The sequence below is a fragment of the Thermobia domestica genome, chromosome 7 (assembly GCF_964235325.1).
Source record: "Thermobia domestica chromosome 7, izTheDome1.hap1.1, whole genome shotgun sequence".
NCBI lineage: Eukaryota > Metazoa > Arthropoda > Insecta > Zygentoma > Lepismatidae > Thermobia > Thermobia domestica.
The window spans coordinates 53062011-53089734 of NC_137460.1; the positions used below are offsets into that span (position 1 = coordinate 53062011).

At 35.4% G+C, this 27724-nt stretch overlaps 1 protein-coding gene across 3 annotated transcripts in view; it reads right to left on the bottom strand.

Moving 5' to 3' along the window:
* The window catches only part of mbf1 (multiprotein bridging factor 1), a 75478-nt gene extending 48109 nt beyond the window's left edge, over positions 1–27369 (bottom strand). Inside the window, exons 1-2 of one of the 3 annotated variants that reach the window (XM_081764661.1) lie at positions 27114–27369; positions 4395–4446 (exon numbers count right to left, since the gene is read on the bottom strand). In XM_081764661.1, coding sequence (XP_081620787.1) covers positions 4395–4446; positions 27114–27191 — 130 coding nt within the window. In that variant the 5' untranslated portion in view covers positions 27192–27369. Of the gene's footprint in view, positions 1–4394; positions 4447–26440; positions 26528–26895; positions 27069–27113 lie in introns of those variants that run through there. The other 2 variants (XM_081764664.1, XM_081764662.1) reach the window with 2 other exon arrangements.
* Positions 27370–27724: the final 355 nt, after the last annotated feature.

The window sequence follows — 27724 nt, forward strand, 5'->3', positions numbered from 1 at the left end:
GTCTTGACTAGAAGACCAATCGGAAAACGACCATTAAGAAGACCCAGGCGCAGATGGAAGGACAATATTAAGATGGATGTCGCAGAGATAGGAATACAAAGTAGAAACTGGATCCAATTGGCTAAGGATAGAAGTCGGTGGAGAGCTTTTGTGAACGCAGCATTGAACCTCTGGGTTCCATAGGCCATAGAGTTAGTTATGCCACTTTCGAATTTTATATATGCACTTAGCTTTCTAGCTGAATTTTAAAGTTCACATAGTCTTTAAAAATTAGTCACACTAGTCAAAGAACATGTCAAGGAATCTTAACCTGTGGAAGGGATGTCAAAATACAAATAACATTATTCAATGTATCGATATTGTTATTGAAGAATGAAAGGAATACACAATAAGTTACCGTATGAGATTTCTTTATCTTAAGAACTATCCCCATTAACTACAGAATTTTAAATGTAAATTCTTGTCACTAAACATTTAGCAAGGGTTTTGTTAATAGCCTTTTTAGAACATCCGAAAACTCTTCTCTAAAGTCTTAGCAGAAGCCCTGACAAACACTGCATATTAGACATCGTGAATTACGTGGTTTCTCAATTTGAACAAATACAATCAGAAGTGTTGCACATGTGCTGTGATTACAAGTATAGACTATCTCTGATACGGCATAGCATATGTTGTCATGAGAATATAATCCCTATTACCCTCATTTAAGAAATCAGTTTTTCTTTGGAATTTGTTATTTTCCTTTTATTTTTAAAGGTTGCTAGAAAGGAAGCAATATGTACTTATTGATTGCTGACAAGCAAGAGCGGGGTAATGACGTCACATTTAAATATCTTTTTCTGAGATCTGCACCTGTTTCTCACACGACTAAAAATATTTGATTGTTTTGTTCTCAAACAAGGCTCAAGCCAGGTTGTAGGACAGCCTTACATATATAAAATTCACAGTGCATGACTATAGATGACAAAATAACTCTTATCAACTTCTCCCTTGAACGCCCTATTTATTCACAGAGGTCAGAAAGCCTTTATCTTCGGAGTGCAGTTGTGTTAAAAGAAAGAGTTCGCAGTTAGTTTTCGCAGAGAGAAGTGCTCAGTGGTTACTGTACAAGTTAGTTTTATGATTGGTTATTTATTCTCCCAGCATGAGGTTTTATGTATAATTTGGAAGCTAGAATAGGGAAAGTGATTGGGGTTGTTTTGATTTGAATGCTTGGTGTGCTTATAAAGTTTGGAAAATATTTTTCCCTCGCAATCGCAACTATTCAAGGTACTTCAATATGACTACACATATAAGATACGAAGGGACAGGAGTATATTTCAGGGTAGACTGTATCCGGATACGTGCAGCTGGGGCACACACCTTGCCAAAAGGAATTTCTTTTGAGGAGAAATTTCCACAATTCTCAAATCTCACTTTTCGTGTGCGTCATACACTTGCAGATTTGGTCCCTTTGAAAGCTTGGTTTATTTTGAAAAGAATTACGTATGAACTATGATGCTCGGATGAATAGCGCAAAAGCAGCAGATACTTAATTGAAAGTCTACATTTTCCTTTAAAAACCCCACTGTTTCAAAGAGTTATTGGATTCAATTCAATACGCAAATACAAGTATACACACGAAAAAAGCCCATGAATTGTATGCGGAAACGCCTTCACCTTTTAAACATTGCCTGTACCATGTCTTCTGTATGTGAAGTTTGATCTATCACTGGAACAAATACAAACTCTAAAGCAACAAAAACTAAAATCAGATAGAACATTATTACCTACACCATTCTATCATATATTCAACTCGCAGCCCGATGGCATTTAATTCGTATACGATTTTCAAACATTTGTTTTACTAACAACATTTATAGCCGTTTGCTGCACTTGCCTGCTCTCGTATCGAATGGAATCCTTCCTACCACAAGAACGCATTCAAACGAGGTCTACCAGCATGTTTAGGTTCGCAGACGTGTGTCATATGGGCGTATGTTCTTGTAATACTCCGCATAAAGTCACAAATGATCATGGTCATGCTGCCATTCGCAATATAATAGTGCACAGATATTGAACCAGGGTCATGCGACGACTTTTTAGGGTCCACGTAAAATGTAAGATGTCTGTAACATAATTCTATTACATTTATTATAGATGATTCTCCTGCTTATAGTAAACTGGGGAGAGGTTTGAGAATAGCCTTCGGAACTTAAATCTGGAAATACACGCTTGAATGGAGAAATATAGTTAGGGATACACATGAGAAAACAACTGAATACCACCTACGATAGAGAACAGAAATATTCCACATTTTCACCTTGAATTATGATTCGGTGCTTATTAAACTAAACTAGCTTATCTACACTACCCATTAAACTGTTAATCTTGTTATATGTACTGATCAATATGAATTTTTACATATCTTTTTTCTGTGTTTGATAATCTGCTTATAAATTCGAAGGGATTTACGTTTCGATTATTTGATAACATTTCGACAAATTGCCTCTCAGTGTAGTTGCAAAGTGTCGCTGTCAGCACCACAGAACTTATATTAGAATACACTACGATGTTCTTTCAACACTTTTTTTTTTTCTCAATACGGTCATGTTGGGAGTAAGTTGCTAATAACAGCTGGCAAATATATGTCAAACGCTTAATGCCATATCGATTGATTAATAAAAGTAGAACATAGTTGCTGACTTTATGTCAGGATATGACACTTATGATTATATGATTTACAGATAAGTTACGATGGTAATTTAATATTAGGATAACGATAGATATAATTTTTTGCAGATGCTGACATGAAATTAAATAAAATATATAGTGTGAGAGTATATTATTTTATATATATAAGGAGTAATGATAATAATGAACATTATTGATGGAAAGCTTTTCAGTGATCAACTATGACTGGGACACTACATAAGATTAGTGGGAATAACGTGGCTAGCTAGAGATTGTGGTACTAGTTTCCTTTAATTTCCATTTTATTTACCCGCATATTCCAGTAACAATCCAATGAATTGCATTTGCCAAATATTTCAAATATTATATTTAATATTTTTCATCAGTGTCCATGCATATTACTCAAGATGAATATGGAATTCCTCACGTATTATTGTTGCTTTAACATCCTATGGAAATTTCTTAAATAGTTATTTGATTATAAGATATTACTACATATGTTATAACTCTCATAACGAACTCAATTACTGTAATGAAATATAAATCATACAAAACACTATCTACTTTTTTTTTTTTTTTTTTTTTTTTTTCAGGACTTTTACGAATTTAGTTTCTTCACTAGAACAACCACTGTGAATTCTTAACTCCGCAAGCCAGAACTACGCCTACATTCCATTGACCGTAATGACAGATTTCGTGAAATTTAGGTTTGCCAGCTCCAAAAACAGATTTATCTTGTTGATAAAACGTGATTTTTTTGTAATCGAAAAATATATTGTCGAAATTTGTTAATCGAAAAATATATTGTCGAAATTTGTAAGTTTATTAATGAAAGAAATGAAGTTTATTTTTATACTATATTTTTTCTAATAAAAATATACATTTATGCAATAAAAATATAAATAATTATATATGTGCTCATTTTTTATGAACACAATTTGTGATGTTGTTGTTCCAATCTTTGCCTAAATTCCCTTTCTCTGTGCTGAGTTTGTGATTTTTGGTTCTAATACTTCAAAAATACCCCACAATGAAGAACGATGAAAAACTGTAATGTTCTCCTCAATATTATTTTTCGAGTTTTTAAGATTCTTGGAAAGGATATCACTGACCTCTCTGAATTCCCTTAAATGTTCTTCAAGTCGATTTTTGTTGTTGTTGTTGTTGTTGTTGTTGTTGTTGTGTTGTCACGCCTATATATGAATCATTACAAGAACAGTACATCTAGTAAACGTTACTTAAAGAATTTTTCCGCACCGAGTAATTCGTAAATTTGCTGAAACTCTTTTACGCGTTAATAGGTGGTCTGAAGCTAACTTTCAGATTGTATTTTAGCTATTTTTAACACTCTGAATGAAAAACATGGCAAAAAACCAATTTTGTGGTTCTCCTTTATTGCCCGAATTCAAAATATTATAAGATTGCCTTTGCCATTCTTTATGACAATCCTGTCATAACTATTGGCAATATCTGTATTAACGGTGCCTATTAATTGATCCAAATGAAGTTCATTTCTTGTTTAGACATCTTTACATTACTACCATGAAGTTTATGCGGTTAGATACCACTGTACTAGCAGCCGAATGTGTAAACTTAATCATCAGGTAAAAGTTATTACACGCTTGTATTATGAGGAAAGGAAATACATATAACATTCATACAACTGAAAATTCTAATTCAAGTAAATAATAGTACATCAGAAACTTTACAAACTCACTTACATTTCTGTTGTGTTTCAACAGCCACTCCTTGCCGTCGAGCTGCATTAATTGCCTATGAAAACAAAGGAAATGTCTTGTAAATGAACGTTTAGAAAATTTAGTAATATCCATAGTTTTTCTTTTAAATATACTGTTGCCTTCCTTAAAGCTTAGCAATTCCTACATTAAGTATACAAAACTACCAAATATATTTTATTTATTTATTTATTTATTTATTTATATTTTTGTAACAATTAAATATTGTTACAAATCACTTAGAGAGTACAAGACGAAACTTGTTCAAAACACTGATCACAACATAAACTGAATACAAAATCAAAGAAGAAAGCTTTCTCTTCAACAACTCAATATTAACAAACTGGAATTAACTTAACCACTGTATTTAAATATACATTCAAAATTTTGAAGCATATGACACGTTTAAATCAAATCCACTTTTACTTTATTCTAAAATTTTTCATTTTTATGGTCTGTGTCTTAAGCTCCTTTCGGAGTTTAAAAAGATCATGTTCACATAATATTATTCACTTTTTCAAATGAATATTACTTTTTCCAAATAAAGCGCACCGTACACACTTGACACAAATTTCTCACAACTTTGGTAAATAGTTTTGCTTTCTTCTAAGTTATGAGCGCTACATTGTGTGTAGAATTAAATCTATATATATATTTTTCGCCGAGATGATTACAGAAAAAAATCTCTCCTCCAGTTCCTTACCAGAGGGTAGCGTTCCCAAAACTGATGCAACGTTCCCTCTTTGTACTGCCATACTGATGCGTTGCAGTAGAAAAAGAGGTTGCTCTAGCGTCTCCTGACGATAAATAAATGCGGTGTCCGACTTCTTTTATAAAATTAAGACCTTCGGGACCCCAGGAACCACCTGATTCGATAGCTACAGTGACAAAATGATATTTGTCAAGTAAATTGCTGTACTTCTTGCAGTTTTTCTGTTTCTGTTTTAAGCCCTTCATAGTATTTTCTTAGATTAAGTAAGGTTGTTTAACACATTGATTCAAACAGTGGGAAAAATTTTATGCCAAGGTGTTTCACTACGAAAACTGAATTAGAAACTTTTTGAACAAAACTACTTTTCTACTTCAATGAAAAAGTTATTATTTTATTATTATTGTACGTCTGTGAGTTATCTAACAGCAGGATTTTTCTGGGGGCCCCCATCAGGTTACATAAATAATACAGCACGGTAGTGAGAGTCTCCTGGGCACCACGCGGATTCCAGGAATACAGATACGTATGAGCTATAGTTGGGCTGTGTGCTGTGTGCTGTGCCTAACTAATGTGAGTTAACTTCAACATCATAGTTCAGACCGATTCACACAAAGGAAAAATCTTGCCTTGTTAGTCTCAGATGTTACTGAATTTAATAGATGCTAAAATTCAAGGCAAAGTAAGAAACCTTATATGTTTGTTCTTTCCAAACAAAATTCCTGGTCCGAGATACAGACCGCCAAAGATAGCGTCTCGGTCGCCATTTCTTACGTGCGAATTTCGCTAAAATATTAAAATGCCCTATATCTGGAACGGTTCAAAATATTTTGCTGCTTTTTGTTTCATTTGAAAGATAATTTACTGTGAACAAGGTTAATAAACAATTGAAATTTTGTCATATATTGTAATAGTTGTTGAGCGTTGTTAAATTTAAAACAAGGCAGTTTAAATTTGACTATGGTGTCTGGTTTTGTCATAGATCGCAGGTGTCAAATTTTTACTGAAATAAATTTGACCTGAATTACTATTCGGGTAAGCCAAATTTAGCCAATTTTAAAATAAATGACACCGATTTCTGTGTACCAATTTCTGTTATAATAGGCCTGTTGGAATTTGCATAAATAAATTTTAGGGCTCGTTATATTTGTATACGTTAGTCTGCAGGTTAGCTATTGCAAGAGAGACCTTTTTCCTACGAGTACTAACTTATCTTACGATTTAGTGATAGAATCAAACTAACCCGGGGCTTGGGAAGCTGAAGTCGAATCCACGGGGTTCCAAATTCATCTCTCCAAGCCTGTTGTAAGAACAATACTACAAAAATATAACAATAATAACAATAGTTGGACTATTCTCCTCATGACAGTCTCTCCAAGGTGCTAGGAGAATAATTACGCAATTAATTAGAATATACACAAGTAAATCAGATACCCGATTCAAAACAAACGAAAAATTTAACATGCTGTAAGGCCGAAGAAATACATCGGCTAATGCTGATATTCTGGAATTTGCTATGCTGATTATCATAATCAGGGGGTCAAGTAAATTTGTTTTAAAAATTAAACTGCCTTCTGATACCAATAGCACAACAATAACAATATGCATATTTTAGTTAATAGTAATAAACTTTTTAATGATTTTAAGCTATTGAAGATGATTTTAACAGTTACAAACAAAACAGTAAAATAAAAACAAATCTTATTGTAAATTTTCGTTGAATTCAATAATAATAATAAAACGTAACGTAACAATGTGATGAGGCCAAGTATCTGGTAACGAATCAGAATGGTTCTATTCTTTACTAATTTTACATAAATCTACTGCCTGAGAATGACAAGTGTTCGGACTTTAATAGTCCCCTTTAATATCTTCACAAATCGGTATATGGACTAAATTAATAATAATGCAGCAAAGTTAGGTTTTATATTGTGACAATTTCAGTAATGTACAGTTGTCTATAACAAACAAATCCTATCTAACGAAAATTTACACTGGCTGTTTTGGTTCAACCTCGTAATAGCAGATACGTCATTTGCTATTAAATAAACAAGACAGCGTTTAACGTAATTTACTTGAGACAACGAAAGTAGTAATATTGCGAGTAAAAAGACAACATTATTAAATATAATTGAGTACTTCTAAATGACAAGCTTTCCAATGCTAATAAATAAATAAAAAAATTAAAAAACAGGACATCACGACAAAAAAATATAGGTTTCGTGAAGCTGTGATAAAGGAACATTTCAATTATCCAATAGGTAGAAATAAATAAAATAAAATAAAAAAATCACATGGAAATTACATCAATTGTTATACGAACATACATTCTACTCTAAATATAACTAAATGGGTAACTGTCTTGTTGCAAAATTTTATACGAGTTTCTTAATGTTTTCGTACGTAGTTCACCAATACTAAGAACGGACCAGAAGAAAAGCGTAAAAAGGATCTGCATCAGACAGTCGGTATTTGTAAGTATACGTCTCCAAAATGTGAATAACATATTCTACACCTTAATAAATTCTAAGTTTTTAAAATCACTACTCCATAGAACTTTTTAATGATTATGACGAAACTAGCTTTTTTTTTCATTCATTTTGTAGGTGTATGAATACTTGTTGCGTTAACTGTATATTGTTTGGTGTAATTATCTTCAGACAATAAACAGGAAAGGTCAAAATATAGAAGAGTTTCCATCCAACCACCCACGCCGTATTTCCTCATGTTATTTTCACAAGTGGAAGTAGCAATGCCCCAAAAATATAGGTGGTTTCGTTAAAATGTAGGAAATACAGAAGTTTATAGGAAGAGACGCAAATATATAGGAAAAATAGGAGCATTGAAAAGCCTGGAATGATCTTTTATCATGATGCAATTTAGAAGAGGAAGTATAGTAGCATTGACAGTATGTACAAGTGGTGCACTAATATACTATAATGTGATTCGTTGTACCTATTTACTTCTTTATACTAGCTTAACATACAATATATCAAAATCACATCAAATACTAATAAAGTCCATAATATTCTATCAAGCAGACAATATATGAATATATGGCTAATGATATTCATATTCATGGATATACGGATATACTCATTAACATATACATCAAACAGTTCGAACGTGGCTAATGGTTCTCTAAAGTTATCTGTACCGAATGGCTCAGACATTTCTCGACGAAATTATTCTAACGGAAGATCAAAGATAACTAATCCGAGGTCGACTGTCTCTGTGCGTGATGCAGACAAGATTCCAACACTTTCGAGGCGGGTGTAAGAACACTAAGATGCTCTTAGCACTTCTAAGTGGATTTGCTTCTTTTGTAATCGTTGTGGATGTCCTGCCTGAAGAAAGGTTTGCGGTATTCCCCGTGAACAAGTGATTTGTATATACCTCTACGAAAAAGATGTAGGGTTTATTTCTTTAAAAATCTATTCCGTTCTAAGTAAAGAATGCACTTACCTATGCAGTATTTGATTTGCTAAACATAGCAACTTTTACAAATATTAAGCCAGTTATCGCTACCACATTCTTACTTATTGGTCTCATGAAATCAAAATCGAATCTTATTTTGACATGGCATTTTAATTCTGCACGAAGATAAGTAACAGATACAGCTTTTAAATATAATAAAGCTTCCAAAATATATGTGCAATTCCGAAACACATTACAGGTTCCAAAGCATACCACTTCTGTGCACTCTCCTCAGAACTGAAATTCAATGAACTAAAAATATGTTCAACTGCATCAGAATTTTCCTTTGATATTGAGTGATGCCTTTCTGTCGAACTAATAGAAACTACGTATACTCTATAGAGGCACCCATATTTCACCCATTCCAGCGTTGCTTAATTTTTAAGTTTTCATTCCATCACATTGAACACATTGTTCCAAGAGTATATATATATATATATTACAAAACCATTATGAAAAAAATACAGTAACAAAGTGGCCTATTTTCCTTTTCAGGCTAGGTCACGCTTACAGATGCAACTCCTGTACAATTCTCAAAACATTTAAGATTGGTGTTTCTGAGAGAATAAGTAAATAAAAGAATACTGCAATCAAGACATAAGCTACGGAAATTAAAACATGAACACTGTTTATAAAACCTGTTAAAACTCAAAAGTGGAAGTTCTCCATTTCAGATATTATAATACTGATCAACAGTAAAAAATAAATAAATAAAATTAAAAAATCAGAAGGCTACCGCACGTGAGCCTAGACACTTTATTTCCAAACAGAGGATATCAATTGAATCAGTAATTTATTATCTTTCAAATAAAATAAAAAGTAACAACATATCTTGAACCTGTGGCCGGCCGTTTCTTTTGAATTTCTAAGTGCACTTGCACTAATTGTCGACACTACAGATCCGAATCTATAGTTCTATCGAGAACCAGCAGCTCATGACGCACGATGCTTTCTCAATCCCACCAAACGCACAGCATAGCCTTCCTTGATATCAGTATAGACTTTGCAACTGACGGTGCAGCTTCGACTACGAGCTTTTTCGCACATTATTGTCTTAAGTCACTTTTCACCTCGCGTGAGCAACCGCTTCAGAAGTGGCTAGAGTTCTTTGAAGTTTCAATATAGATTTGCAGATGGAAATTCGATCGAGTATGAAGGGCCGCGGTGGCTCAGTGGTAGAGCGTTTACCTCTGGTGCTTGGGGTCCAGGGTTCGATCCCAGCTCCCGCCAAGTGAACTTTGTGGTGGACAAATACCGCGTGCGCGGTTTTCTCGGGGTTATCCCGTTTCCTCCCACTTTCTTCATTCCACCATTTCATTCATCATTCATCACCACCATCTCCTTTAGCCTAACCGGCATAAGCGTGGGACGTAAACTAAAGATTTCATTTCATTTCATTTCGATCGAGTAAATGTTTTTGAGTTCGTTCATTTGGCACCCAAATTTCGAGCTTATTTCTGTATTTTCTCCAAATCTTTAAAAAACGGTTTGGTGATGGATATTTGGGTTATTTGGCGATGTCATGACTGTGCTTACACGCCGGTCTAGCCCGACTTTTGCCACAATATTATAAACTTTTGCTGTGATTGTTCGCCCACTGACAAGGGAAGTACTTGGGCTCGAACGGATGAATACGAACAAAAAGGAAAGCATGTGCAATGTGAGCACCCGGGAAGCAAACAGTGATGTCCGTTTTCTGCAAGATCGTGTAAACGTCCGGAAGAGCAGGGCAAAAGCAGAACACAAGCCGTAACTACGGGGCGTTATAAAGTCGGACCCCGAGCTATTTTTGCGGAAAAGGGTTGATTGGATTGAAAAATCGGCGCACACGTCTCTCATTACTTTTAGGGACATACATTTTGAATTTAAAACAGTAGTGTACCAGGGTCCCCCAGAGGATTCCAGGCAGGAACCAACAAAAATTTTCAAATGGTGAGGGGGGTCAAGTAGTATATCGTTGGAAAAGTATTGTGAAAAGAAACCAGATGTAGCAAGTCACGAGTCTCTATGCCTACCCTGTACAAAATGGTAGGCAGTCAAAATGTCCAACAGCTCTCATTAAAGAGTCTGTGACCATCATTTTGCATAGGGTGCGCATACGAACTCGGGACTTGCTGCAGCTTGATTCTTTTCTCAATACCTTTTCAACGATCTACTACTTGACCCCCCCCCCTTTGCCATTTAAAAATTTTGGTTAGACCCTGTGTGGAACCCTCCGGGGGGACCATTGGGCACAACTTTTTCATTCATGTGTACCCCTAAAAATAATGGGATATATGTTCGCCGATTTTTCCATCCACCCAAACCTTTTCCGCAAAAATAGCCCGGGGTCAGCTTTACAGACGCCCTATAGTGATGGCACTTACTCTACTTTACCCTGCTCTTGCGGACGTTTACACGATCTTGAGAGAAACGGACATCACTGTTTGCTTCCGGGGTGCTCACATTACACTTGTTTTCCTTTTTGTGCGTATTCATCCGTTCGAGCACAAGTACTTTCCTTTGAGAGGAGCATCTAGGATATCGAAATTTACAGAACGAAAGCGATTCACGGGTCTACACAGCATCTGCGCCTTTATCGGAATAAAATTGAACAATGTAACCAGCTTTCCGGAAAGTTCACTTATCTTCACGGCGGAATACTTTACGTCTGGTAAGAAATCCAATGCCTTTTGCACAGCTACTACTTTCAGTTGTCAAATTACGTTAGCCCTACCACTCCGCGACTCATATACTCGAGATTTGGAGCACTTACGTCATCTTGTCTTTTATACTACTTGATACAAGCTGTGGCCGTGGTGGCTCAATGGTAGAGCGTTCACCTCTAGTGCATGGGGTTCCTGGGTCGATCCCAGCTTGCGGTGGATAAAGACCGTGAGCGCGTTTTCTCGAGGTTCTCCAGTTTCCTCCCACTTTCTTCATTCCACCATTTCATTCATTTCTCATCATCACTGTCTCCTTTAGCCTACCGACATAACCGTGGGATGTAAAACTCAGATTTCAATTCATTTCATTTGATACAAGTTTGGTGCCTAGCTTCTTTCGACGTTAGTATTCCCCAATTCTACCTGTCAGTAGTTTTGATTTTTATGTTTTTCCATGCATTACAAACAAATTATCATAAATTCGTTATGAAGTTCAAAGTTTCCAATCTATGTTGAACCTTACCATGAATGGGCCATCATTGGGGAATATTGATCCATCCAGAAAAGTGCATAATTGGTATCTCAGTGCTCAAACTACAAGACATGTACCTGGGCAAATACACACACTGCTACTTTGTGAACACTCATTGTCCTTAACTGGTGTTCTCTTTGAGAAACATCTTTGGCCATTCCATATGAAATCAACAAATCAAGGTGGCTCATGTGTTTTAGAATTTCTTCAAATTTTGTACAAATGTTGTGGTGTCCTAACATAGCACACCTGTCAAATTTTACAGCTCTACCTCAAAGGCAACTGCTGTAGAAGCCAATCGAAATTTGGGGGTTTTGTGCAAAAAGCACCTAAGTCCGCCTTCGACTTAACCGCTACTGAAACCGCTAGATCTCTGGAGATATTGAAGCTATTTGAAAATGGTTTTCACTAAAATATTCTTAGAATTTGTAGCACTTCTCAAGTGGGGTTAAGCAAATGAATTTTGCCATCAAAGAGAAAAAAAGAAGAAAAAATGTCAAAATTTGACAATTATTTCTGAAAAAGGCCCACCTAACACCTATCTCAAATTTTTAAAATAAGTAGCTCTGGTGTTCCTCTTTAACGTATAAAAAAAAAAAAAAAATAGGAAAGTGTTTTTTGGTATGTTCAAGAAAAACAAATTCACAATGTAAGTTGAGGGCGGGCACAAAACCCCCAAATTTCCAATGACTGTATCCAATTTTTTGTGTTGAAAATGTTTATAATTGTCAAGACTGAGGTAACTGAATAAATGAATTGTGCCAGAAATTTGAAACTTCAAGTACCATTGCTGAAGGGACTCAGATTCTTTCATTACTTCCAAAATCATGGACGACTAATAAAACAATTGAACTATGTCAAACAACTGAGAATCTCGTTCGTGCATTAAAAGAACTGACTCACTCAGAAAATATAAGTACAAACAATGGGTTCAAACTGACGGAATCCAAATTAGGACAATTATTAAAGAAACAGACGACTACATTGAGATTTTTGTAGGAAAAAAAAAAAAAAAGAAAGAAATTAGCGCAGCATCACTTCATAGCCAAATCCCAGAGCGTCTACTTCAAATACACACAGTAGAGACTTTGGATGACAAATCATGTTGGTTTAGTTGAAAACTATTCCTGTATTATTAAAGATGAAGTTCAAGAGTACCACTGGACAAACATTTTACTCAACTGTGCAACATTCTAATCTTTTTAAATGCAACATCGTAAGAGATCCTGTAACTTCTGTTATCAAATGTTTCATTATGTTGTGTCAGTGATATGTTAAAACACGACACAGTTACATTTTATGCTTTTCAAGTTATTCTTCTGAAATATGTTAACTACGATTTTCCTCAGAATAAACACGTTATCTACTTCGGAGATGGGTCAGAAGCCCGATATAGACCGAAAAAAAAAAAAAAAAAGTCAACTTGTGCCTGCATGAGTGATTTGGACTCGCTTGTGAGTGGAACCATTTTGCCACAAATCACGGCAAAAGTGTTTGCGATGACATAGTTGGGACGCTGACATGTCTAGCGAGACATGCTAGTTTACAGAGTCCACTGGAAAACCGAATTTTTACTGTTGCCGATTTCTTCGAATTTTGTCAAACTACAACCAATGTCAAACTATAACCAAACGCTTTTTTATGCTGGAAATCTTCGTCCAATACTTCAAAAGAGATTATTAAAGCCTACACGTTGCAAAAGATGCGTGAAATTCATCATTATGAACCCATCAGCCTGCTGAAACTTGAAGTCAGTCGTGTATCTTCTTCAAAGTCGTATATCTCATTCACTCTAAATACTTGAGCAGAATCGAAAGACATTAATCTTTTCATGTGAGCAATTTATTGCATGCATTTCTGAAGAGAAATGGTGGATTGGAAAGGAATTCACAAGGACATCGTGACTAATGTGAATTTCCTTAATCTCTATGGACACAAGAAAATGTTTTTCTGGCTAAAAACACCTGACACATGTTGGATTCCATACGAAAACTGCATTATTAATATTGGAGTACCAGTATTTCTACGGGTACTGGCAGAAATCTCAGCATTTCTGAAGAAGAAATTCAAGCTACTGAGAAGACCTTCTCTGAAATTGCTGATAAGAGTTCTTAGGCTCAATGTTCCAAATTGCTTACAACCAACCAAACATGTAAATGTTATAGTAGGACGTAGATAATCCGGACGTCAAAAATCCGAACGCGGTCCTTAGAAGCTAGTGACAGTACACTAATTGTTTTCTTGGTGTGAGATCAATGCTTTTACAAAAGCTCATTCATATGTAATTATTTGTCATATATATTTTTATTTTCCCTTAGACCTATAAAAGTTAAGTTTTAAGTGTGAGTTACCAAAACAGTGTAATTTAGTGTACGAACAGGTTCTTCAGAAACATTAAATGTAAATAAATAGTCTTACGTACGGTATTGTAATTACTGTATGTACTGTATATTTAAGCCTAAATGGCATTTTCCTGGTCATTTTCGAAAATCCGAACTACTTGTGGTCCCAATTAGTTCGGATTTTTGACGCCCTACTGTATTTGTGTATTATATAACGATAGTTCACTATTGTTCAGTGTTTCTTTTATTAAATCAAACAGCACTATATAGGCTGCGTAATAGGCATATATTGTTTTAAAATAACTTTATAAATTACATTTAACGAAGGGTTTCTACTTGTTTTTTATTATTATTATTTTTTCATAAGAGCCATTAACTATTGTAAAGGAACATACTTAGCCATGAAAGTCGTATTACTAGAAAATTAAATAATATGAGACTTGAATTTTTTTTCCTTCAACATATCAAAAAACACCCTCCAAGTTTTTTAATATAATAAACAAGAATACCAGAGCTATTTATTTTGAAAATTTGAGGTTCATGTTAGGTGGACCTTTTTCAGAAATAATTTTAAAAAATTGACATTATTTTTTCTTCTGTTTTCTCTTTGATGGTGAAATTTATATACTTACTGACACTGACACTGAATCCAGCTTTATCATTGTGACTAAAGATGTTTGCAGGAATATTATGTCCCTTTTTAGAAACAGGTTTGGCTAATATCCATGTTTCTTACTGATCTTCTGAGCTTTACGAACGTGATACTCGGTTGTTTGAAATGTTTTAACAGTTTTCATAGTCGTCCATGATTTTGGAACTATTGGCAGAATCTGAGTCCTTTCAGCAATGGTACTTGAAGTTTCAGATTTCTGGCACAATTCACTTATTCAATTACCTCAGTCTTGACAATTATAAACATTTTCAACACGGAAAATTGGATACAGTCATTGGAAATTTGGGGGTTTGTGCAAAAAGTGCTTAAGTAAGCCGTCAACTTACATTGTGTCGTAATTTGTTTTTCTTCAACATACCAAAAAACACCCTCCTAATTTTTTAATATGTTAAAGAGGAACACCAGAGTTACTTATTTTGAAAATTTGAGATTGGTGTTAGGTGGGCCTTTTTCAGAAATAAATGCCAAATTTTGACATTATTTTTTCTTCTTTTTTCTCTTGGATGGCAAAATTCATTTGCTTAACCCCACTTGAAGAGTTTACAAGTACAATGTTTTAAATGCTACAAATTCTAAGAATATTTTAGTGAAAACCATTTTCAAATAGCTTCAATATCTTCAGAGATCTAGCGGTTTCAGTACTTTAAGTCGAAGGAGGACTTATGTGCTTTTTGCACAAAACCCCCAAATTTCGAATGGCTCTTACAGCAGTCCCCTTTGAGGTAGAGCTGTAAAATTTGACAGGTGTGTTATGTTAGGATACCACAACACATGTACAAAATTTGAAGAAAATTTAAAACATATGATGCACATTTTAGTTTCAAATTCGATGATTTCATATGGAATGACCCTCTTGTAGATTAAGGCGTTTGTACTTTTTATAACAGTAACCATAGTTTAAGACTAAAACATGTAGTCCTATGTATTAACCAGGATTGTTTTGTTTAAAACAAATGATTAAAACTTGTTTTAAACAATTGATTTTGTTTACAACAAATTTTGTGTGTGTTTTAAACACGTGTATTTTTTAAGACTTGTTCGAAACATATGTTTATTTTTATTTTATTTTATTTTTGTAAGAAAATCTTCCAGAGAAAGAAAATTGTCAAAAGTGCTCCCCATTCAGAAGACTTATTTTCTTCCCATGTGAATGTTTTGATTTCTCGTGGCTACAGCACTTCAATGTGGTGATCTGCAATTTATTTTGTCTCTTTTACCCCTTATTTTTTAACATGTATTGTTTAAATGCTTCTCAGTTAACTTGCGAGAAAGTGTCGTAGTCGAAGGTTGAACTAGTTGTAGAACTGACATTAAAAAATAAATAAAATAATTATCATGGAAACAAATTTTTGTTGGTTCTCATTCTCCGTACAACTTGGAATCGTTTAACATGAGTTTTCGTGAAGAAAAAAGGACATCATTTGGAGCGAATTTATTACAGTAATTCAAACTCCATCAGATAAGAAAATGACCATACGAGCTCGCTGCTAAACGTGTAAGAAAGAAAAGGTTGGTTTAGTTCAAAAATGAAGAATCATTATGAAAAATGTAATGCTGTGAAAAAGCTGGAAACTCAAACAAATGGAAAAGTGTTGATACGAAAATTGCTTCTGATGATTCTAACGCCAGTGATGTGGTTGAGACGCAACTGGAAACTTCAGGTAAGAACTGATTTTGTATCAACACTATCTTTTCCATTATATTATGAAAACTATTTCATTCCTCTTTCCCCCCTCAGTTCTAATTTTTTTTTTAAACTTTACACCTTGGCATAGCTTGTATGAAGGGGCCAGGCGAGAAAGCCCAAGGTATGGCAGTCGCCCGCGTAACTAACCATTAAAGTGTGATACTTATTGTAACATCATGTCTGAGATAATTTGATCTCAATTTGTTCGTCTGTCTATGTATGCACCACGCTACAGCGCGCAATTTTCGGTTTTCTAAATTTTCGGTTAAATTTTGAGGGTAGGCACGAGACGTCCGAATTTGCTGTGTAGATTTTGACTACGATCCGACGTAAAATTTCAAAATTAGTGGTTCGGATTACACTTTAAACAAAAAAAAGCCCTGTCTCATATGGCCTTGCTACTGATGCAAGACTATAATCAACCAAACTAAACAAACTAATTTTATGCGCTTCGAACAAACTTGGGTTGCAGGATAAATTTGGCTCCAACTCAGTTTTTATAAAATATTTTTAGATATGAGGCGTTCAGAGCACAAGGGATCCAAGTTCATTTTCAGAAAGGTTCACTTTTGCTCAGCAAACGTAGTATCTTCGTAGCCAAGGGTACGAAATAAATGAAACAAAAACCACGTGAAAGGGTGTGGACTAGACTTTCATAGATTCCGTGCAATTTCTCACAGTGCAGTTTCACACGGTGCTCATTATCGAGCAATTTCGCACTGTCTTCCTTATCAGATTAATCATTCTACAGGTGTGGTGCATTATTAAACGGTCCACCTGTCAATCATGTGACTCATCCTGGAACCCTTTCACTATAGGAGGTGGGAGGACAAAACAAATGTCAACTAAGCAAGAACAGAAACAGAGCAAACAAGTTAAAATAAATACGAACAATTGAATTAATACAGTACTAGCTGTATTTTTCACAGTGAAGTATTTTTCCCAATACACAGTGAAGTATTTTTCCCAATTGTACACCATACATGCAGATATAGGAACCACACATGATGACATTGGTTATACTAGTCGCGTATGCATTGATGACAGATAAAATAGAACAAGCATACAAAGAACTGTTTACATTTCTTAAAAATGTGGTTTGGCCAGAACGAATCTCGAGTACTGACAGTGAATTTTGAGCTTGCTGCAATCAATGCTTTGTGTACAGCGTTTCCTAATTCACATATTTCTGGCTGCTATTACCCTTTTAACCACAGCATCTGGTGAAAACTTCAAAGCTCTCGTCGAAGGATACCTCCACAGTGAAGATGTACGTCATCGTGTTCGTATGTATAGTGCCTTAGCATTAATATCATCAAGCAAGATCGATGAAGGTTGGTTAATCGTCATGGATTACTGTCCGTCTGGCCAGAAAATCGATGAGTTAAACGATTATTGAACAATGGATGGACATTCCAAACATTCAGAGAAATACAGAACTGCAATGGTCAAAGACACAGAACAAACAATCCAGCGGAAGGTTGACGCAATAAGTTAAACTTCAGCATATCTAAGAGTACACCACGTAGGTCTATCTTGAAACTTGCGAGTGTACTAAAAACTGATGCGACGTCTAGTTTTCATGCTTTTGTGAGACAGGGTTTAAAAATTGCAAACCAGAGAAGCGTAGAAAAGCAACTACATCAGGTGCCTTCCATTTCAACTCAGGCAAAAAAATATAAAATTGTACCATCACCATCTCAGATATTGTTGAAACTTTTTTTTTTATAGCAACTAGACATGTTTTTAAGAGACCCATATTTTTTTGTTTTGTCGAAAAAAATTTTCCCGCCAAGTAATGGGCCATCAAAGACGGGGTGTACAATTTATGAATTGTAGAAGACATGGAAAATAGTCAACTTCGGAGCCTCACCATTCGGCTATGGAGACAGGTAGAGTTATAATTCTTGTTGTGGTATGTACACAGGGATATAAATAAACTATATTTTATTATAGTTTGGTTTGCGCATGCGTATCTTTTTGTACATAAATTAACAAATGAACATCAATTTATCGGAAAAGTCGAAGTTTGCGAATTTTTTTCGAGCACTTCCGGTTCGAATTTTAAAATTCTGTTTTCACGGTTGGTAAGACCTGGTTACCCGCTTTCCGAAAAAAAAATTTGTATCGCTTCTGTGCGCAACCGTTTTGTCGCAAAAAATTCGAGAAATTGTAAAATTTTCAAAAATCACCATTTTTGGGCGCCATTTTCTCGAAAACACCATCTTTTAAAATTCTGAAATTTTGTCAGATGGTTCAACTTTACATGAATAATAAACACACCAAATACCATTCTCGACCAATGCTTCATGAATTAACTGCAGCCTTTTAAAGTTAGGAAAGTTTCGTTAACTTTGATGTGACAGTTAGCAACACTGGGAACAATAAAAGTGCAATGATTTGATGATGTTTGTGGTTCACATTCATTAAATGAAGAATAAAAGGTTTTCTTGACTGTTTTTTTTTTTTTTTATTATTATTATTTTGATCAAGAAGGCTCTCTGAAATAGTAAAATGAGCCTCCTCCTACTCCTCCGTTTTCTTAAACCGAAATAATCTGAGGTGGAAATTACGATTACGAAACACACAAATTTCAAGTTCACTTACTTAAAATGGTCTTCGGAAACAATATTTCACTGACTTTTTTTATTCTTTTATTTTTTACATGGACCAATCATTTGCTTGATTGGTGTCTAATAGCATGTAACCGTGCAGGTGCTCCAATAGGTGTTGGCTCACTCACAACTTGTCCAGGAGTGGATCTAGGGGAAGAAACTTCTTTATTTTATATATAAATAAAACCGATCTCAGAGTTTGGAGCTCGTAGCTCTAAGTAGCAGTATACCCCCCCCCCCCTTCCAGAAGTCCGTCCTTAGGGATGCGCATGAGAGAAGATTTGAGACTGTCTCGACTCGAAAATGTGCTGTAAAAGTGATGTCTCGACTCGAATTTTGTCAGGAAAATCCTGTCTCGACTCGACTCGAACGCATCCCTATCCGTCCTGGATCCGCCCCTGCGTAGCACATTGTCTATAGTCACAAATGCTGAAGGTCCATGTGGAAGCATAAACAGCACTTCAACTTCACGTAATTCAGGATTTATTCATAATATTTCTGCTACGCACCACTGGTTATCATACACATATGTATGTAACAAAAGTTCCTTTTTGCAGATTTCTTAAATCTACACTTCGAATTGCAGAAGTTCGATTTTGGGGGAAGCATGAAGTTAGTTAATGGTGACCCGTTACTGCAATAAAAACTTTGTCATTTTCCGAAAGCCAAAGATGACTTCGTTGAATACCAGTTACCGGTCGCATACTTCCCCTTTTTTTTCTTCCGGAAGTCGTCGAATTCAGTTCCAGGCAACAAAACGAGAGTAATACCCGGAGTTTGTACTTGCATTATACTCACGAATTCTTCTGCGGTTTTAGTGGGGGCGCGGTGGCTCAGTGGTAGAGCATTCACCTCCGGTGCTTGGGGTCCCTGGTTCGATCCCAGATCGCGCCGTTTGGGCTTTGTGGTGGATAAACACCGTGCTCGTGGGTTTTCTCGGGGTTATCCCGTTTCCTCCCACTTTCTGCATTTCATTTATTTCTCATAATCACAGTCTTCTTTAGCCTAACCGGCATAATCGTGGGACGTAAAACTTAAAGATTTCATTTCATCTTTTTTCTTCTGCGGTTTTAGTACTGTGTATCTGTATTTGCCTAAGGTTATGTCGCTTTGCCACATTCTTTACACCTCCCCCCTCCCTCAATACCGTCGCAGAGACCATGCATGGCCGGTTTCACTGCAACACAACTGCTTTATTGGACCTGTCTGCATCTCGAACATCTGAAATCGATTTTTAAAGTGCGATGCAGCCCCATCAGAAATCACTGACACGGTTTGGGAAATTGTAGACACTTATTTTCTTGTATTCAAACCTTTTTCTATAAAGTATATTTTCGCTTTTCTTCGAGTATTTTTAGAATCTTGTCTATGGCTATGAGTGCATGAGCCGAATCGTGTGTTTTATCGTCGTTTATTACAACAAAACTGTCAGTTGTTTCATATTCCGGTGATAACTCTGAATTTCACTTTGCAGAATAACAGTCCAGTTTTCAGCGAAGTCCATATGAAGTAAAATAGAATTTGTATCTTGAAATTTTATACGATGCTTTTCGGTAGCAATTAATTCTTGATGTAGTTATGAATTACAATTCTTACAGTTAAACAAGCAATGTACGATACGAAAACAGAAAGTGTCAGTTTTTTTTAACGAGATTATTGTTTTCCCATATGACATACGTAACACTTTCATTTTCATCAGGATCAATAATTAAAGAGTCCACACTTATTCCTTCCACTCCAGGACATTCACCACATTCTTGAAGAAAACAGTTGTCATTTTCTACGGATCATACTACTAAAGGAAATAAGTCACTCATGACAGCTTCAATACAGGCTGCACCTTTGATTTGTAGCAACGCAGTAGCAGCTAACTTAAAATTTGCACAATACACACACTTCCCTCGCAGGTTGCGGACTGACTCACTTTAGTCGATTTCTGTAAAATTCCGAGTGACCCATTCTTATGTTGGGATTGTTCTGTTTAAAAAGTCAGTAAATTTCTTTGGAACGCGTAAGAAAACGTTTCGATTTTTTTTTTAAACTTTTTGTCCTTTTTCGATCACTGTAATGACATCGCACTTAATTAAGACTTTGTCTGGAGCATTCCAAATCATCATTGAGGTAATAGTTGAGGCTTTTTGTAGATCATCAGAATTTATTGGATGGCCATTTCAAGTAAACTTAAAATTTGTGTGTTTCGTAATCGTAATTTCTACCTCAGATTATTTCGGTTTAAGAAAACGAAGGAGTAGGGGGAGGCCCATTTTACTATTTCAGAGAGCCTTCTTGATCAAAATAATGAAAAAAAACAGTCAAGAAAACCTTTTATTCTTCATTTAATGAATGTGAACCACAAACATCATCAAATCATTGCACTTTTATTGTTCCCAGTGTTGCTAACTGTCACATCAAAGTTAACGAAACTTCGCTAAGTTTAAAAGGCTGCAGTTAATTCATGAAGCATTGGTCGAGAATGGTATTTGGTGTGTTTATTATTCATGTAAAGTTGAACCATCTGATAAAATTTCAGAATTTTAAAAGATGGTGTTTTCGAGGAAATGGCGCCCAAAAATGGCGATTTTTGAAAATTTTACAATTTCTGGAATTTTTTGCGACAAAACGGTTGCGCACAGAAGCGATACATTTTTTTTTTTTCGGAAAGCGGGTAACCAGGTCTTACCAACCGTGAAAACAGAATTTTAAAATTCGAACCGGAAGTGCTCGAAAAAAATTCGCAAACTTCGACTTTTCAGATAAATTGATCTTCATTTGTTAATTTATGTACAAAAAGAGGATCGTGATATGAAATAAGCTGAGAATTACTATCTATATTGAAATATTCTGTATCCAACACACTGTAGTCTTAACGAGAATAAAATTAATGAAAAGATCGGTTGCAAGAGCAAAAAAGTCTTAATAAATATGTTATTACACGATCTTGAAATATGTTTAAAATCATGTTGTAAATTGTTCAAAATGTCTAAAACGTTTTAAAACACACATGAAAAAAAAAAACTTTTTCATGTTTTAAACACGTTTTGTTCTCTTTACAAATCTTTTCTTTCAATCCTGGTATCAACTTAGATTTATGTGATAGTAGCAACTGGTTTTCAGAACAGTGCCTAGGTTAGAAGCACAGTTTCTCGATCCTTGGTCATAAATAATGTACCTACGAATTTCTATGCTATTAAACGACTACTCGTGTGAGAAACACGCACCAACGTGTTCTAAGTGATTACTACAAGCTTACATTGCATATATTCCGGTTCAGCTAAAGAGTCCGCGCGGAAGCGCATTCATAAGAAGCCGTGCCAGCGAAGGGGAGTAAGAGTATATAAAGGAAAACCAGTGCGGAAAAATATGCACCAACGTGATCACTACAAGTCACGTTTGCATTACAATTGTACGGTAGTGAATCACTCTTTTTAATTCGTTTCTATGTTCACACAAGACTTGCAAATTGTACGCCTACATAAATATTTATGAATTAACAGATCCTACATTTAATTAAAACAGAAGAAAGAAAGAAAAAACAAGTCCCCCTATTCTTAATTTGCACCCAAATTACTAACGCTGCGTAACATTTTGCAACGCTAGTTGGTTCATAATCGTGCAAACAAACATCACCAATTAGAATACAGTAATTTCAGGGCTACGAAGTATTGCATCCTGTTAACAACCAACTTTGCGTCACAAACGGAAATCGTTATTCGTTATTGTCGAAATTGATTAAAATAAGTTAGCCACAAAAAATATCATATGGGGGTTATGATGGGAAGAGCATCGGTTTTCGACAGAAGCCAGATAGGTAGTGGGAAATGTTTCCTTGTCCAAGTTCCAGACAAGAAGAGGGAGACTATTATTTACTAATATTTATTTATTAATTTTTTACATTTAATTAATTTATTTATTTTTTGAGCGTACACTTCCGAAAAACCATACAATTTCAGATGGATGGCCAACAGGCTTGGCAAAAGCCATGGTTCTTATTGAATAAACCAAAAAACAGGTTTTTTTGGTTTAAACTCGGTTTTTTGGGTTTAAACCAGGTTTTTTCGTTTTCAATAATTTGCTCTATGTATTTATATCACATATGAACAGAAATAAGCTTGTTTCACCTTGGTTTTAGTATGCAAAAACCGGGTTATGCTGGAAGGGGTCACATAAGCTTAAAGCGGAATCCAAACCGCTTCTCGGCTTACATCCAAGAGAAATTGTCCTCCATTTGAACTCGAAACAGAGACTAATTAGCACAAATGCGATACGTCTGCCGACTCACTCACGAAGGATTCCTGATAAAAATACGTTGGACTGATCTTTACATATTTGTTAATATAATCGTCAACAGTCATTTCAGAAGGACAAAAAGATAAACAATTGCACAAGTGGAACCATTATACAGAATTACATATGGACAATTTCAAAGTACTACAGAGTACAGAAGAAGTAATTTAGTCCAAGTCAGTTCACTACGACTTTTATTAGTCCAAGTTAAAGAAATATAACGACTTACTTTGCATATCAGTAAGAAAAATGAATGAAGGTACGAATTATTTGAGTCCACTTTGGCTCTGACTCATTTATACATAAATAGTTACCAAAGATTCTTGTGATTTCAATAATTGCCTCTCGTGGGGTTTGTATGGCCCCCCTCCCAGAAAAGTACGACATTTCGATGTATTTTATCAATAGTAAACATTATTAAAACGAAACAATGTTTAGAATTTTCCTTTGGTTGCATAACAATAATAACAAATTATTAAAAAATCACAAAAGAAACATCCATAAAGTTACATAAAAAAGGTTGCTTTTGTAATATAATCTCTCTGAGTAATGAATGGGGAATTTAAGTCTGAATATAGTACGAATAATATATGGGAGTGAAACGTGATAACCCACAACTGTGTGTTCATAAAGATTTTACGAATAGTTACACTTTTACGAACATTTTTCGGTTTTTGGTTTAAACCAGTTGGTTTTTTTGAAAAAACCAGCTGGTTTAAACCAGCCAACCCTGATGGCCAGCTTACAATACTGCGCAAATCCAAAGTGGAATATATCTTGATGATATTATCAATCATCATAAACATTGTATTGATCCAAATTATATCTGTTCTCATAAACAATGTTGAAAATCTATCGACGCGCAAAAAAGAAAAATTTGCCGGCAATTTAGAATAAATGAAATGTTATTTCAACTCTATCTTTACGAACCTGTGTGCCGCAATCGACTTTGAGAACAGAACATTTTTGTCAATTTTTTGTATGGTCGCAGAAAATTATCACATTCTATGTGACATGGTGAGAGTACTGTATATATAACAGGTATCCTAACTTTTGCCCTTAATTAATATTTTACAGCTCCTGTAAGCTTTACTATTACTAAGTAACAATATTAGCGGCTCTGAATCATTACATATTAGAGCCTATCTATCTCAGGTGTGCCCACGGAAAATATGCGAAATATACTTCGGCCTCACCATCCCCGCCAGCCTCTGACGAAGGAAAGGTTATAGTTAAGGAGTCGTACTTCCCATTTAGGGAAGGACGAGAAACGCCATACTTTCAGGAATTATTCATTGAATATGTACCTACTTAAAATGGGTAATAAGACAAAGCACAGCAAAGTGTGTGAAATAATTTATTGTGGCAACGCTCCCGCATCCAACAATTGAAAAATCTCGGCCGCAGCAACTTGTCCCTCCTCTTCTGAGGGAGGTACAGGAAAACACACATCGACAGTAGCGCCAGAAGAAGCACAGTTGAAATAGAGAGGCCATAATTGACAACGCGGGTTAACTGCCCAAGATGTGAGCCACAATTACTAAAAAAACGGAAAATTTACAGAAGTAAGATATCACCCCAAAGTTTCTGGATATCATCGTTTTGTTGTTCCAGTGTATCACTTAAATTTAATATTATTCATTAGCAATTTCCTTGATTACGAGTATACTCATTGCCGCTGTCGCGCTTATTAACTAGGGACCCCACCACTACGAGGGCCCATCTTCTACGCCCCTGAGCCGACTCGGTTGGATGAAATTCGTGGTTTATGTGGCAACACGGGTGCTTGATGCTTTCTGCACTATAGTTTTTACGGCATATATCCTGACCCTATATTTATCCCCATAACGGTTAAGCTCTCCTAAAGTTAATCTGCGCCAAGGGCAACAAGGAATGCAGCTCTCCCACAAGAAATAAAGGGTAAACTTTAATACATGCTCAAGATGCTCGTCGATAATTAGGACAGTTTTAAAAAGGTAAAGTAAGGTAGAGTAGACTAGTGTCGGGTTTACTCAGAGTTAGGGAAGTTTGTACTACTCATTTTGTTAAAACTAATCGAGTGTAATATATGGAGGCGTAAAGATACCAGCTGGAGCGGGCACTGTAAAGTCCAACCAAAATAATTTATTAAGCACTACGAGTGTATCTCCTGATCAAAGAAATACACAAATCATGAATTCATATGTGGCTCAAATGTATAGAAAATAAGCCGACGACGCTTGTCTGCAAGAATGGCATTTAGAATCTCCAACTCGTTTCAGGCTCTAGAACCAACTACCTTGTTTCTGTCTAAATTGTGATAAAGGTAGAAAACAACGACCCTCCTTCGCTCACTCAGCTATATTTTGTGAACACTGGAGATTTTATAGGCCCTATTTGAAAGATTGGGGGAGAAACTAAAGGATAACCGTCTGCAGGATTATACAGATAGTCACTACAAGGTATACATAAGTACCTAATCTGTCAGGGGAGAGTGTGCAAAACAGCAGAGGTTGAAGTACGTAGGAAGCAGGTGCATTAGTGAAGGTGGGTATGTACATAAAGGAAGATTACTTCGCTTCAACATTTGCTAATACGACGGTTTGTTCTCAGATCGTGTAAGGAACGAGCTTTGTAAAGTAAACCGCCCAGAGTCACCGCCACATACCAAATTTTCACCTGCACCTGCTTTTATATCTTTTTGGTCAAGTAGTAACTAGTAAATACTAGTCATTCAACTGTGCCACCTGGTCAGGGGTTATGTCGGACCTGGCGTATCCTAATGTAACTTAACTAAAATTAACCATAGTTTTAGAAAAAGTACTGAAAATTTACCAGGAAGTAACATTTTTTGGTAATAAATGTTGGCTCCCATCTGTCCGATATATGCCCTGGTCAGTAAGCTCTTGTATTGTGTACAATCAACTGAAAATGAAATAGTCATATTTTCCTACGGAACACATTACGGTATCCTCGTATAATGAACATTCAGTTGTTCTTAATTGGTTTAGGATTACTTCAAACATTACTACGGCAATTCACTAATATATATATAGGAATAATAACTGCATCTCTACTGAGTACTTACTAACAACAGTTGAGATTCTTTCGCATATAAGTTGTTAGCTCCAGTTGAATTGCGATTTACTCCTGCACACATTTAGACTGTTTCACACTTAAGTGTCCATTACAGTTTTGAAACGCCAAATAAAAACATTTACATCAAATTTCTCTTTTAAAATGACATAGTTTGTAATTTACTCTAAAGATCCTAGAAAATCCTATTACTTTTCTGATAAATTTTCAAGCCAATTGTGAAAATAGCAATATGTGTTTTCTTAATCCCAAACAAAAACATGTAACATGTTGCATCGAAACTGATGTGCAAGGAATCCAACTTAACAACAAACTTATTTGAGTTCTTCTGTTGTTTTTAAGTACTTAGTTTCCTATATAAGACTCTACATACACTTGCGTGTAATTAACATACATAAATTGTTCTGATTATACGAAAATAAATCAGTTTCGCACTTATCACATTACCTGCTCCATGATCGCACTATGATACGGTCGTCGTCATGAACTACTTTCGCTTTTGCTTTGCTGAGTACAGAGGAAGAAATAACAAAGTGTAGTCTCATTACATTACGCAATATCTCAAATTCGCGTGTCAATTATCTACTGAAGGATTTGGATTAATTCAATTTTACTGACGTTTAATCATGGCAGATTTTACACACCTAGCTTTTTTTGCGATTTACCTGTTCAGTCTTCATTGCTGACGCCTTCGGTGGCTTCTTCCGCAAAATTGTAACAGTTTCCCAGTCAGCTTGAGACATTTTTCTGTAGATTTTGATGACAAATGACAATAATTTGCCTTCCTTTGTATAAAACTACACCAAATTATTTTGTGATTTCGAGAATATACATGTATTTACAGCTGATCATCTACTACAAACGCAGACTACCAATCAAACGTATCACAACAACCAGACATAACCAAGTGCGCACTAGGCAAAAATTATGAAGCTACCGGGCACTGGAGTACAGGACACAGGCTTACTATTGTAATGAAGAATAAACAATAGTGAGCGAATATGATGAAACTGGTGTCTCATGTGTGTAATGCACACGAAACAATTAGTTCAACAATTTTTTCCCGAAGCGAAATTAGATTACATCTATTCGCAACATGTTTTTCGATGTTGGTACTATTTTCCAGTGATTTTCAACTCAATACTTAAGAGCCTGCGAAAAATCGGGAGAAAGTTTTACTTACTGGAGAAGTAGGAAAAAAATAACTAATCTAATATTCATTTTAAATTTTTTTACTCCCATACACTTGCCCATAAAACTGTATATATTGAAAGAG